This window comes from Ipomoea triloba, chromosome 13 (assembly GCF_003576645.1).
Source record: "Ipomoea triloba cultivar NCNSP0323 chromosome 13, ASM357664v1".
Classification (NCBI taxonomy): domain Eukaryota; kingdom Viridiplantae; phylum Streptophyta; class Magnoliopsida; order Solanales; family Convolvulaceae; genus Ipomoea; species Ipomoea triloba.
Genome location: NC_044928.1, coordinates 30,193,818 through 30,209,101, shown reverse-complemented (window position 1 = coordinate 30,209,101; position 15,284 = coordinate 30,193,818). Strand labels below are relative to the sequence as shown.

Here is a 15,284-nt window from a genome sequence, read left to right as displayed (position 1 = left end):
GATGGTTCGCCTCTTCCAATGTTCCACTCAATCAAAATTATTAGATGGCAAAAGTACAAGAAAGCTAAATGATATACATTATTATACATGGAGTATATCCATTAACCATTAACCATCCCTTTCTTGATGATGATTCATTCAACCATAAAAGAAAAGAGAAAAAGAAAAACAAAACATCATAATTTACAAAAATGAGATTAAACCAAAGAACAGAGTAGTCTATGATTGATTCACCATTGATGATTAGGTGTCATGATTTCACTTGATGAACTCAAAAGTTGTTCCAAGTAATCAGCTCCCAAGTCCTCAAACACCACCACATTCTCGACAACCTTAACATCTCCGACGACCACCTTGCCGGATTTTCTGCCGGCGGAGGAGGAGCGGCGCTTCCGCATGGAGTGGCGGCGCTTGAGCGCCACCACCGGCGAGCACCCTTCCTCCACCTGGCACCTCATCTCCTTGAGCGACTCCCGCACTCTCTCCACCGGAAAATTCAAGATCGCCGCCGCGCCGCGCATTGCGAACGCCGCCTGATCGTACGCCAGCGCCGCCGCCTCCGCGCTGTCGAACGTCCCCAGCCACACGCGTATCCCGTTCCGGGTCGAATCCCGAATCTCCGCCGCGAATTTCCCCCACGGCCGCCGCCTAACGCCGCGGTACGACCGCTCCGCCGCCGTCTCCGCCTCCATCTTCACGCTGTCGGAGGAATTCGTGTCGTCGGAGTTCTCCTCCGCCGCCGCCTGCTCTAGAACCCCGAACAGCAACATCTCCTCGGAGTCATTAAGGTTAAACGGCAGCGAATTGTCGAAGCTTCGGAAATCCCAGGAAGAAGATTCCGGCGAGAAAGAAGAAACCCATGAATCCATTTTTCTCTTTTCTCTGTTTTTTTCTTGGAATATAATTTTGTGGATTTTAAGGTAAAAGGGTGACAAATTTAGTATTCTGCTAACTGCTACAAAAACATGTTTGGAGGGGGCTTCTATTTATACCGAGTGGCAGTGGGTCAACCTACAAAATCTGAAAAAAATAATAATTAATAATGGGGAAATAAAGTTTTTTTTTTTTTAAAAAAATGGAAGATATGAAGGTGAACAGGGGAAGAGGGGAGAAAGTGGCTAAGGAGGATGTTTGGGGATTAAAATATGATTTTTGTGAAATAGTTTAATATAATGGCAATGGGAAATTCTGCACGTGGGTCAATTCATTCCAGGCCCCGGAGGCGGCGAGGTCATGGAATGGCGTCACCAAGACACCAATTGTATTAAAAAAGAGAAAAAAATCAGCTTAGTTGGCTTGAGTAGTCGTGTACTATTGTCCTTTAGAAGAGGTCGGGAGTTTGGACCTCTTCTTGTATGAAAATAATTAATTTGACTAGTAATTTGTCCTTTAATTAGGTCGGTCCGATGTGAATGAGGATTAGTCAGAATATGATACAAGTTTAAAGGTCTTTGCTACAATTAGGACCTGCTCAAAACATCTCGTGGCCCTCCAAACAAAGGGTCGAAAAAATTGAAGACAATAACAACTAATTTAGTTAGATTGTTGACTATTGATTTGGTTATGAAAAAGTTGTGCGGGGGTTACTTACACTTTGTCTGATGACTCAAGATTTAATTTCTGACAGTCGCAGTGTGAAATTTTACTTAATGTGATTGACTCCTTTAGTAAGAACTAAACATTTATTCTCCTACATAAAATGTTGTTGAATAATCGGAATTTATTTTTCTACAATTCTACTGAATTAAGATATGAATTCGTCTGCGGGACTTTGTTTTTTATGGTGAGATAGATTAAGGATCCTCTTACCTAGGATGCTGGATGGAAGTTTCGCTATAGTGCTACGAAGAATAGTGATTGCAAATTGCTATATATGGAAGAAGTCATTATGACATTTTCTTCCATTAATTGACCTCATAAGTCTTAAATTTCTTGCTCACATTACACTACAGTGACTGCAACTGTCAAGTCATTGTTCCAACTATCCACTGCCCTCCAACTGGCATGTAAATGGAGCTACAGGTCATCATTACTATCAACTATCAGGTTCTTGTGCGGGTAGTGATTTCAGTGTAGCTGTGCGATTACTCACTGTTAGGTACACATAAATGCACCACAAATTGTTTGGAAATGCATCATTAGGTGTGGTGCATTTTCAAACACCGTGTGGTACATTTTTACATACCTAATGGTAAATCTACACCGACCACACGAGAAGCAATAATGTCTCCATTTGAACTAGTGTATATATATATATATATATATATAAGTTTTTATCAGTACATTCAGAATTAATAACACATGATCAATCTATTGATCTTTATCTGTTAAGAAATGTGTTATCATTACTGCCAACTATATCTTTTTTCTTAAATTGTGGATTTGCTTTTTCAGCTATTCTATATTTTTCTATTTTATATCACTATATTCGAAATTGAATACATATGATCGATCTATCCATCTCTATCAAGTCAGTTTAAGGTTCACTAATATTTCAGCTCACCAATTCAGTTTCAACAACCCAATAATGCAATTGGCTAAAGCTTAGAAAATTCAGACTCATCAAAGCAAAAGTGAAAAAAATATATATAATAATTGGAAAATTAAAATAAACTTTTTAAAAATAATAATTAGTTTATTCACATGACTTTTTTTTTTTTTTTTTAAAAAATTATATGAAAAATAGTAGTGAATTTACCTAGTATACACAACCAAGTAGTAATGGTTACTGTTTTTTCGCATCACCGATTTTAGCAACCGTACTCAAGTCAAAGCGTTATTGCGTGTCCCTTAAGAAGTTAACGTCCACATTGAATTACACTCTAACTTCTTTTCTGTACAAAGTTGTCGTCATACTCTGTACAACATTCACTCCTGATTATTTTAAGAGACACGACACTCAAACCAATGTCTTAACTCCCATAAAACTTGACTTAAAAATAGAGATTCAACATCGACTTAGATATCACTCTATAATTTCTTATAGAACTGATATGCAATCCTACAATATTTTAATTTAAACAATTTAGAAAATGAGGACATCTCAGATGATTGGAAGTTCCTTGTACGAGCCAGATTCCTAGAACAAACACAGCAACTTTGAAAGCTTTTTCAAACAAAAATCTTCCATATGTCCAATGCCTATAACCCTAGACTAGCTCACAAGGAAACAAATTTCACCTGATTTCTTTGACCTCAAATTAATCATATCATTATCAGCATCTATTGTACATATTTTTGCCACATGTTTCTATTATCAGCTGCACTCCATCAAGATAATAAATATAAATAAACGAAATTGAAGTCTATCAAGAATCGATATACTTTTAAAATAATAAATATAAATAAGCGAATTTCAGTATTTGTATTGGAGGTTAGGTTAATATGTGTCTTCGTATAAATAAGACAAACATTTAACCTTATACTGTGAACTTCTTAGGACCTTACAAAAATGCATATTATGTTGTTAAATATTCACGGTAAAACTCAAAGAAACCCATAATAGCTGTCAAACTAATCACTGTGCCTACCTAAAATAAGATTTTTTTTAAAAAAAAAAAAAATCATAGTTGAACATATATAATGAAGATGAATAATCAGATTATAATTTGAATACTAATAAATAATTAATACTTGTAATCCTCTTATTAATTTATCTACTACTTGGTGATGATGCTTATCATGAGAAAAGAGGTTTTGATTTTGGACCACCAAGGAGTGCGACAACTCAATACGTTTGTTCTTCGGCACATAATTGTCAAAATAAATTTGGTTTGTGCGCATGCTATGAATGTTGTCTGTCGAATGTCGACTTAAACAAGGAAACAAAAAAGGTTACCAGCCTACATTGTCATATCCATATTTATATATATTATATATAGCCATTATCATTTGATGGAATTTCCATTTTGGAATTCTGTTAATAATTAATAATATTATCTCTGCAGGCTGCGGTTTGAAATTATTGAGTATAAAGTATCAATAGATCGGTAATCAACACTAGCGTTATATAGATTGTGAACAGTAATACAAGATTGAACCTTGGTAGCCGCAATGTGGAGTTTCAGTGTTTCATTCAATGTGGTTTGTGGGACCGAGTATTGGTCTTCCCACCTAATGAGTCATTGATTTACCCTCTACTATTTTGTCTGGTCGGAGTGTAGTAAGGTATTGACTGCGAGAAAATTTCTCCTTTTCTGAGCAATGAACTCAAACAAACAAACAGTAAAGCACTATCAAGATAGAATTTTTTTTCCAAGGAATATTTAGTAGAGGTCGGGAAGCTATTGGCCAAATTGTAACTAAATGTCCAAACTATTTTTGTGAAGCGGCTAGAAATATTTGTGGGTATCATCCATTGTTACTTCTGGTACGTTTACTAATGAGAAAATTTCTTATTTTTTCTATATTACATTGAAACAGCTTTTCAAAGGGTGTCTAATTTGCTTCATATTATACCAACTACTTGTACATTATTCATTTCCCATAAATGGTAATTAATTTGCCACTTGAAATGTTTCATGACATGTGATTTAGTCTGCATTTCTTAGTTCCACGGAATCATTTTTCTAGATACATTTGTCACTTTATTGATCGCAAATCGCAACGTGATTATTTAATCTTAATTTAGTTGCGTGCTTTATCACAATATTTGTTTCTTGTATAAATCTAAAAAGTTTCGACTGCTTTTAACTTGTGAGCGATGTATGTACTTGTAATGAAAGTCATGTGACAATTAAAAAGTTAAGATATTTTGCTTTGCTAGTATTACACGGTGTTAGATTCAAACTCTATTAAAGACTAGAAAAAGAGGTATGAATTTGGTTCTATATTGAAAAACGTGATTAAGAAATTAAGAATGAGTCGAATTATCTATTTAGTGCTAGCTAAGACTCGTTATTTATCACATAGCTTTGACAAACTTTTCTTTTGTCATACAAGATTTTAACTGTGGAAGTTACCTTTAAACTTGTACTATCCAATTAAGGGGCAAAGTGAGGGTCAGATTGGTTTTTCTATACGAGAGGGGTTCGAACTCCCGACCTCTCTTAAAGGGGGAGAGTGCACGATCATTCACACTAATCAAACTGGTTTGATTTGTATTACCTGATACATTATTGATTTCCATTGGCCATTGCATAATAAATTGATTATTATTATTATTATTAAAATAATTATTAATTAATGAGTGATTAAACTTACCCAAATATACACCCAAGGAGATTTTTTTTTTTTTTTTTTTATAAACCTACCACCACTACCTGAGGTGTGCACATGATAAACTATGCTTTTGTGTAACAGCTCGCAAATCATACAAGAGATAAATACATTAGAAAATCCAGTTACAATGAATTTGACCGAAAAGTGTTGATACTTTTAATTTTTAAAACACACGTAATTTTAATTAAAGTCACAAACCCGATCTCGCCACATTCTCCCTCCTAGGTAGCTACAAACACCCGAGGATTCATGTGAACTAATCCAACGATAACCGGTTTCACCAAACTCTACTGTGGATCCGACAACGACATTTTTTTATGTGCAGCCATGAGAATGCTTGCGGTTTTCCATTGCACATACAAGTAAAAGCCACAAAATTGAAGAAATAATTGAAAAAGAAAGACCAATGAAATAATGATTATCGTTAACGAAAACCTTTCCGGTTGAAAACGATGGGTTTTGGAACACAAGGTCTAGATACAGATGCCCAAGAAAATGAACCCAAAAAGTAATTTAAATTTGGATTATATTATATGGTTTAACGTTTGAAAGTCCTGTCAGGCCGAGTCTAGAAAGATTATTACGTTGTAGGTCCGATCCTCTTTACTTCCTTCCCAAAATTCAATTGGCCACATGTTTATCCAATAGTTTAGTGTTGATGGAGAGGTTCATTTACATACCGAATGTTCACAATTTACATATAATACTAGTCATATACAAATATAAAGAAATAAAATAATATATTCGTTATTAGGTATATAATATTTTACCTAATGATAAGCACTTGTTCCTAACACATTTAATTTTAATAAAAATCAAACTTATAACCTGTTGGTCATCGATTCAATCTCTTTTGTCCCTATCTACTCACAATACATGCATATGTACATATATATTGTGCCAACTTGCTCTTGATGCGTCAATAGTTATCTATTAATGTGTGCCGTCTCCTAAAAAATAGGAGAAGGCCCAATTCAAAGAAAGCAAAGTTACAGAAGAATAGCAATAATGTTACACTATGGTGGCCTTTGTTTGTTTTTCTTTAATAATTTTGTTTTCAGGTGGCGACGAAATCCTCTTCACTATCTAAAAGTGTATACTAGATAAATTTTAATAATATGCAATAGCCTGCAAGTCACACATGTTAAAAAAAAATCTCACAATCTTAAAAAGATGTACTATGGTTCAACGGATTCGATTGAAAATATATCGACAAGAACTGAACCAATGACATTGACGTACGAGAATCATGCTTTTGGCCACCTTTTTCGGGGCTTGGTGGGCTTTGTTTATATGACTTATGTATGTATATCAAATGTTTTTAGTCATTTTCATTGATTCATCATTAATGAAACGAAGCATGCATCTACACATATAATAAAACATTGAAAGAACCCCAAAAAAAAAAAAAACAAAAAACAAAAAAAAAAAAGCCGACAGAAAACGATAAAGAGCAGTTTTGTATAAACATGTTAGTGGAAAATTAAATATGCTATTTAATTAATTTAATTTTCCATGTGTAATTTTCATTAAAAAATATTAATATAAAATTATTGCAGCAGTCATGGACCTATACACTACACTGTCATAATCATGTAGGAGTAGCTAAAATGGTTAGGTTGAGGTAATAGGATGGTTACAGATTCATGGTACATGGTCCTTTAATTTGTCTTCTTTTTTTTTTTTTTTTGAAAACTTTAATTTGTCTTTATAAAACTATGTTGTCTGGACCCAACCTTTTTCTTTCATTTTCTGAACCCCATCCAGCAGCTTATTTTTAATGGTCAACTTGGAACTGGTTTTGTTGCTTTCTACATTTCCTCTTCCTAAGGTAATTGTGTAATTGTAACATAAACACAAACCATTTTGGTCTCACTATATATGCCCAAACTATCTTAGCTTTCATACCTTAATCCCATAATAATTTACATTATTTAATTAATTTTTGGCATTTTCTGAGGGGCCTAAGGCCGGTGTGCGCCGCCCTAAGAGCAACCACATTGATTGTGTTATTATTAGGTGGGTTTTTTGTAGCTTTTGTAGGTAGAAAGGGAAAAGGGAAAAAAGAAAAGAAAAATTAATTGGGATGGAGCGCTAGTACTGCGAGCAACATGCACAAGTAATTTTTTTTTTTTCCTTTCAAAAACTCAAATGAAAAACTCCATTAATACAATAAACTCGCAGGTCGCATGAGTAACTCATTTGGTTTCTGGGTGGAAGATTGCGGACAGGACACAGGATCAGACAACTGCGGTGTGGAGTTAAACCTATGTATGGGCTTCTTGTAGGCATTTGAGTCCTCCAATCTAACGGGCAATTGAGTCATTGCGATTTATCACCTTTTCTAATCATGTCAGGCTCGCAAAATAATGTTGGACTTAACCATCCAATCAAGCACATTTATTTCTGGGCTTCCCCCTCCAAGACTCCGCTCAACATAATTTCACATCGACTCCTACAAGAATATGAAGTGGTACTAAAAGTTTGGAATTTGAATAGTTTCTCTAATTCCTACCCTCAACCAACATGCATGCATGTATTGTTTCAAAATTAAAGTAGTAATAATAGTGCAATCAAATTGGTGCCAAGATTGGTGGTATTGTTGTTGATTGAGTTTGACAGATAAAGTGGATTGAAATCTTTCATGATGTTAATTATTGAGTTTGACAAATTAGTGAATAGTTAACTTCTTGAAAAATTATAATTAAAGATAATATGGTGAGAAAAATAAGAGCAAGAGTTCAGGAACAAAAACAGAAAAATAAAGAAGATTTATGTGGTTCGGTTATATCCATGGAAGCAAACGAGATTTTTTTTTTATTATTAATTGTGATGATGATAATACACTCAATGTTACAATCATCATAATTATAAATAACCCTAACAGTACATTTACAAAATTACTCTCGTAATGTACTGCTGGGGAGTTGCCCTCACACCCCCAAATCACTTAGCAAACCCAAATCAAGTTCAAACCACAAAACCTAGTATTGTCACTTCATTGTAACACTTATATATCATTTTCCAGTAACATCTAAACACATACAACAACATTTAATTTTTTTTATTGCTAGTCTTTCAATTCTTCACAACTATTCGTTTTAAAAAGAAAAGAAAACATCTGCCCGCAAAGACGTACAACTCAGTACATGTGTTACATGGGTGAAGTTTGCGAAGAAAGAAAAGAAAATCTCTTATAAAAATATATCATAAATCTCACTTTCAAGATTTATATATATTTGTTTAAAGAGGGGCATTAATCAAAATATATAGGAAGTAACCAATGGAAACTAAGGAGAGTCAACTACCCAATATAATTCCAAGAGCATAGTTGAAATTCTGGTGCATGAATTATGCTTCCTTCAATTATTTTATTAAACAAATAAATAGTTAAAAATCTAGGCATGGTAAATTAGCTTTGACATTAATTTTTTTTTTCATTCGAGAAAATTTATAAGAAAAGCAAGAATATTACACAAATCAGGGCATACTTACTCTCACAACATCTGTAAATAGAATCGGGCTAAATGTCCCGAAATAGATAATCAAGTGGGTTAAGCATATTATAAGAAAAACGAGAATTGAATAGTACACAAATCGGGGCATACTTACGCCCACAACATCAGTAAATATAATCGGGCCTAAATGCCCCAACAGGTATGATCAAGTGGGTGGAGCATGATTCTCATATCAGAAAGTCACGTGTTCAATTCTTGTCAACACCCTCTTAGTCAAACTCGTCGTACAAGGTCTTCTTAGTGCAATTTGTCTCTCTTGTATGATTTGCAAACTATTACAGAGTAATTGAGACTATGAAAGTGATTAATTGTGACGAGATGAAAATAATGGGAATTATTAACAAATAGCAAGTAGTTTAGAGTATGCATGGTCGGTATATTTATTTTATGATGAGGTCAGACCAGTGTTTTAAATTTTAATTCATATTTGTCAACTTTTGATAATATATATTCGATCAAAATTTAGTCGAGTTAATAAAGTTTCAAAATTTTATTGATGTTCAACAATTTTTTAACGAATGTTCAACAATTTTTTAACGAATAGTAGATATCTTTTAATTTAACACCATATTTACAGAATTTTGGTGTCGATTTTACAAACTAAGGTTAGATGCATATTTTTGAATATATTATCTTCACAATTAATAAAAAATCGTCTCCTAGCCATAGGCAACAATCGAATCACATAAATTTTCTTCTTCGTTTTTTTGTCTTTGTACTTAATTTCTTACTTGTATAACATTTTTCGCATTCGAAGTCGCCGCTTGTTCATTCGCATGAGCTTCTCGATTTTCCTCTGTAACAAGATTAACTCAAAACACCAAATTAAAATAACCTAACAACATAACAACAACATCAATGATGTGATGATGAGATATTAGGCCAAAATAATTCAAAAAGTTTCAACTTTGCAGCAGAAATATATTTGCATTATCTCAGTAATTCAACCTTGAAATGATGATTATTAGATTATATTGTACTTTGTATGTGAAGTTTGCGTGGATGGTTAAACAAGCTTGCTTGTTCCCCGGCCCATTCATGCATATTGCACCCTAATATGCTTGTCAATTTGATATATATTGCTTTCAGTACAAATAAAAAATAAAAAGTAAAAGTAAAAGTAATTAGTGGAATCTTTGTACCCTAAACCGGTTACACATGTTTCATTAATTATTTACTAATTATTTATAGGTTCCGTCCAAAAAAAAAAATTTGTGTTTATTAGGGGTGAAAATTTTAGCGAAACCGTAAAGTTAATCAAAGGGATTTTTTTTTGTTTGTTTGTTTGTTTGTTCTTATGTTATAAGGTATAGTAATAGTTTGTGACTTAGTTCTTGTATTATAAGTGTCATTACTTTTAGTCATTAAATTATCATTTATCAGCAAAATGAAATTTTGATTCATTCATTAACAAGTAAGTCATGGGGATAGAGTGCAATTTGAGGGTAAAAGAGAAACTTGAGTAAACACTCCATTACTAGAGTGCAATTTGAGGATTTATAAAGAATGACGGTAAGTTCACCAAAAAAAAAATAAAGAATAACAGTAAAGTTTTAACGTATCGTTAATAGAGGACTATAAGGGTCACTTGACCGATAATTCACAATTTTCTTGTTATCACATTAGGAAACCAGCAAACCTCGTGGCCCACAAATTAACTCGAGTGGTAAGCTCTGAGCCTGAATCTCACCGTTGGGAGAACACTCCCCATTTGTATTCTTTCATTGCTCTCTTCGTCTTTATAATATTCTCATATTAGTTTGGTTAAAAAAAAAAAAAACCAAACTAAATTCACTATATTGCTATATACCCACCAACCAAATTACAATTTTCCATTAATTAAATTAGTACTCCGTAATATTTTATTTTAAAAAAATTAGTAATAGTTTGAGCAAATTCTCTAATAATGTCCAACATTGATGTGGTGCCTCTTTACAAACCAAGTATGCAAAAGTTCAATCCAATGAATTGGGCCCAAAATGCAATATATGGGCCCTCTATAGACTTTGAAGATTTAGGTCTTCATTGAGATAACTTCAGCCCAAGTAAAATACAAATTAAAGTAACTAATATGAGTAATTATATATATGATCGCGTTCCCATGAAAATTACTCATAATTTGAGAACGTAAAGACTAATCTAGACCATTAAATTATGCCTATGCACGATCGATTAAAAGGAACAAATCACATAGATTATGAAAACAAATCCCTTTGAAATATTAGAAAATATACTGTTAAGGATCAATCAATCTTATTATAAGTTGCACATTCCTTTACATAATGTTGTGGATCTCGATAACTCTCTGATTGTGTATTCACACAGCCAATAATCATATGATGGACATCCCAATATCTTACAATGCACAACACTAAATATACTAATGCACATCTCACTAGTCTACGATTCACAACTCAACACTAGGTTGCACAACTAGCACACCTCAATGCACAATTGTAACCCAGACATGTGTACATATACACCAACATCCAATTATAGGTAATATTATACCAAAAAAACGGGTGTAAAAATAAAATACTGATCTATTTTCATAGACAAACACTCGATCAATGATTAAAAAAAAATCACTTTCCAAATCGCAATGGTGATGATCCAATAAAATAGGAAACAAATTTGACCAAAGATTATATTATCAATGCATCCACACTTAAAAGAAAAAAAAAAAAAAAACCAAACAATGTCATCTTAAGAAATCAAATTTCAATCATCTAAATAAAAATAAAAATAAAATAAAAAAAAACGAACGCACAAGATTAGCCCATGTGTTCTCACATTAAGAGTGATTCTCATTTGAACACAATTATATATACACACACATTCAAAAATATATTAAAAAATTATTTTTAATTTGTAATCATACCTCAACAAGCCTCAGGGCTCAGGTACACCTTAACATCGATCTTTCGTCTTTAATAGCAAGTCAACGCTGTTTTCAAAAAACAAAAAAAAAAAAACAACAACAACAAAACAAAACAAAAGAAGAAGTCAACGCCAACGACCCTTGACTATTTGAGGCAAGGCTTTGACCCACGTCACGCCCACCTACTCAATTTGCTCATACTTTAAACGGGGTACGCGGAAATTATTTGATAGTGACACTTCAGTAGAACCACTTTGGCTCAAGTTAATAACAATGAATAAAAAATGAAGAAGATTACATGTGAATTTAGTCCATGAGAATCAAAATCCAAAATGAAATCAAATACATTTGGGGTTGTATTCAATAATTCTTGTGGTTTCAATCCTTCCATTGAATTTTCAACATGTATATTATAGGCGTTTTTTTTTTTGTTTGATCACAAGTTTCATCAACTAGTCGACTAAATTATTATAGGCGCTTATTTTTTTTTTGTTTTTGTTGGTGCAAAGAATGGAAAAATTAGAAGTTTAAACGATGCTCATTTGGCGGAAGCTATGGCCATCAAGGAAGCACTTTCTTGGGCAAGGGATAGACACCACACGAAGATTCTTCTCCTTTCAGATTGTCAGTCAGTATGCAACTCAACTAATGGGAATTCAGTGGATCATTCATTTGCAGGTTGTGTGATTGAGGATTGCAGAGTTTATCAAAGACACTTTGATGAAGTGTCCATTAAGTTCATATCTCGATCAGTGAATAGGTTGGCTCATGCGGTTGTTAGAGCTGCTCGTTCTCAAACTGGTCCATCTATTTGGATTTCTTCTTTGCCTTCATGTATTGAACTTTTGATTTAATAAAGTTGGTTATTTTCCTTTCAAAAAAAAAAATTATAGACCGACACTAATCATATTTGAATCTGCAGGTGGTTAAACTGAAAGAAATTTTTGTTATTTCATACACACTTCATGAGTAATTGCTCCTTTTTTTTCATCTCATACACACATTATATTTGTTTATTTTGATTTTATTATAATTCTCGTTCATTATCAAATAAAGAATATACTCGCTTTAGAACGGGTGATTGAGTAGGTAGAGCATGTCTCTCATACCAAATAAACGACGTATAATTAAATTTGGTGATGTGGAATTTGAACCATCAATCATTAAAAGGGTACTGTATTTCACTCTAATTTCAAAATATTTAAAATGAGCACTCAAATGTCATTATCGTTTATTTTGTTTTAACTTGGATATTAAAGGTGACAAAATGATCAAATACTTTTACTATTTGTATAGAAACTATTTTTATTGTATAGGTACTTTTCTTGAAAGATGTTTAATCACACTCACTTTCAAAGGAAGCAAACAAATGTTATATACATCAATGACCAAAGAATGTTTTTCTACATCTTTCAATCTAATGATTTTATTAATAAATTAACAAGGAATCACTATTCACTAGTGGTCAACAACAAACTAATTATACAAATTATACATCCTTAAAATATTGAGCTAAGTAACATATAAATAAAACTATTAATTAAAACGGATCAACTTGATCTATAATCTTATGATGAATTATGAATATAGATGAAAAATGGATAGTTTTGTAAGCCAACTAACATAACGGCGAGTTTATTTAATTTGTAAACATGCTAACTCGTCAATCCACTTTTCATAGTTCAAAATTTAAAATTAAATATTTAAAAATTACAAAAATTATTACATACGCTAAGGGTGTAAATGAGCCGAGCCGCTCGGTCAAAGCTCGAATGGAGCTCAGTCAACTTCGAGCTCGAACTGAACTCGAGCTAGCTCGTTTCGCAATCGAGCCAAGTTTGAGCACAAATATTTTAAGCTCGTGGCTCGTCAAATCACTTGCGAGCCGTGTGTGTGTGTGTGTGTGTGTAAATGAGGCAAGGCGCTCGCGAGCTGCTCGGTCAAAGCTCGACTCGAATTGAGTTGGCTCGTTTCATAATCGAGTCGAGCTCGAGTTTCAGTTTTCAAACTTGATCAGACTCGGACTCAAGCTCGAGCCCACCTGTTATTTATTGAGCTTGGCTTATTTATATATAGCCCTAACATACACAAGTATAATTGTCAAAAACATGGTGCAGGAAGCCCACATCTGAAATGTTACAATACAGTATTATTTGTTCATAACTACTTTAATTTCTCAACCTATTAAAGCACAAAAAGTCAATATCACCCCTATTGGGTCTCAAATCTAATCTCTGAGCGAGAATAACTGGATGCCACTAGACCACAATAATCTGCATGTATACAAGTTATTACATAATTTATAACCTAGGCAAGTAATCCCTTTCTAACATTAATGATGCCACGACAACTCCATTTCTATGTAATTAAAATGGAAAAAACATTCTAACTAGTTCTACCGAGAAAGATGGGTGAGAATGATTGACCAGTATCTGGGTCGGTACGTGGCAATTAATATACATACACATATGTCCCTTTCAATACAGCATGCACAATAGATTTTGTCCAACACTCAATTGAATTTGGTCTCCGTGTACACACCACTTTACGTAATCTTATATAAACCTCAGCCCTGTTCATGACATATTGTGCCCAAAAACATTATTTCATGGAGGGAAGTTCTTCCAATAATAAAGGAAAGGCTCAACAGAAGGAAGAAGTTATGTACCACGGCGTCCGGCGCCGGCCGTGGGGGAAATTCGGGGCGGAGATAAAGGATTCCGCCCTGGACGGCGGCCGGCAGTGGCTAGGAACGTTTGACTCGGCGGAGGAGGCCGCCAGGGCCTACGACAGGGCGGCATTTAGCCTACGTGGCCACCTTGCCACCTTGAATTTCCCCCATTGTTATTACCACCCTTCGTCTGCATCAACGCCGCCGCCGCCGGCGGCGGATTCCTCTTCAGTTCCGGCGCCGGCGGGGAAAGAAGTGTTTGAGATAGAGTACTTTGATGACAGTCTTCTTGAACAGCTTCTTGGAGTAGAGGATGAGAAGAAGAAGAGGAAACGAGATTAATATATATATATATATATATATATATATATAAGGTTTGAAACTCTGCTAAAATGGTTTATTTATTTATTATTTCTAATATTGAAATTTATTTGGCAAAATTGTTTTTATGTATTTTATGAGCACTACCAGAAAAGACTCGTATTCAATTCATTCGTTGCTAGATTTGATATAATTTGATTGTTTTCTTGTACGAATTGAACTTATATGTTGTAGCATTGTATGTGGAGTTCAAAATGCATATATCAAGCCAAATTAGTTGGGCTGATAACTATAAGGTTTCCACTGATCAATTATAGGCAATATTTTAATTGGATTGATTTATCTTAGTGTAGTTCTTTGTTAGCTAATGTCACAAAACAGGGTAATGTATACTCTCAAGTAATACCAGTAGATTTCCCTTGCCACCCAAAAAATTCTATAATTTTTGGGACTCCACATGCATTCATGTTGTAAACTTAACTTATAATACATACATTACTCTATTGATCCAAAAATGCTGAAATGTCAACTTACATTTAACTCACTAATTGAACTATTTTGAGTTACTAGAAAACTCGGCTCACAGCAATTACTCAAGAATTCACTCTGAGTTCACAATCATTACTCAAGAATTCACTCCGAACTCACAATCATTACCCATCAAGAGTTCATT

At 33.7% G+C, this 15,284-nt stretch overlaps 2 protein-coding genes across 2 annotated transcripts; one reads left to right on the top strand and one right to left on the bottom strand.

Annotated features, from left to right (window-relative positions):
* LOC116000814 (ethylene-response factor C3-like) lies at window positions 1-1,040 on the bottom strand. Its single transcript, XM_031240651.1, has one exon. It carries the CDS (start codon window positions 867-869, stop codon window positions 231-233), a length of 639 nt encoding a protein of 212 aa, XP_031096511.1. The 5' UTR covers window positions 870-1,040; the 3' UTR covers window positions 1-230.
* Window positions 1,041-14,227: 13,187 nt separating this feature from the next.
* On the top strand, window positions 14,228-14,632 carry LOC116001469 (ethylene-responsive transcription factor ERF098-like). Its single transcript, XM_031241340.1, has one exon. The coding sequence runs from the start codon at window positions 14,228-14,230 to the stop codon at window positions 14,630-14,632; it is 405 nt and encodes a 134-aa protein (XP_031097200.1).
* Window positions 14,633-15,284: the final 652 nt, after the last annotated feature.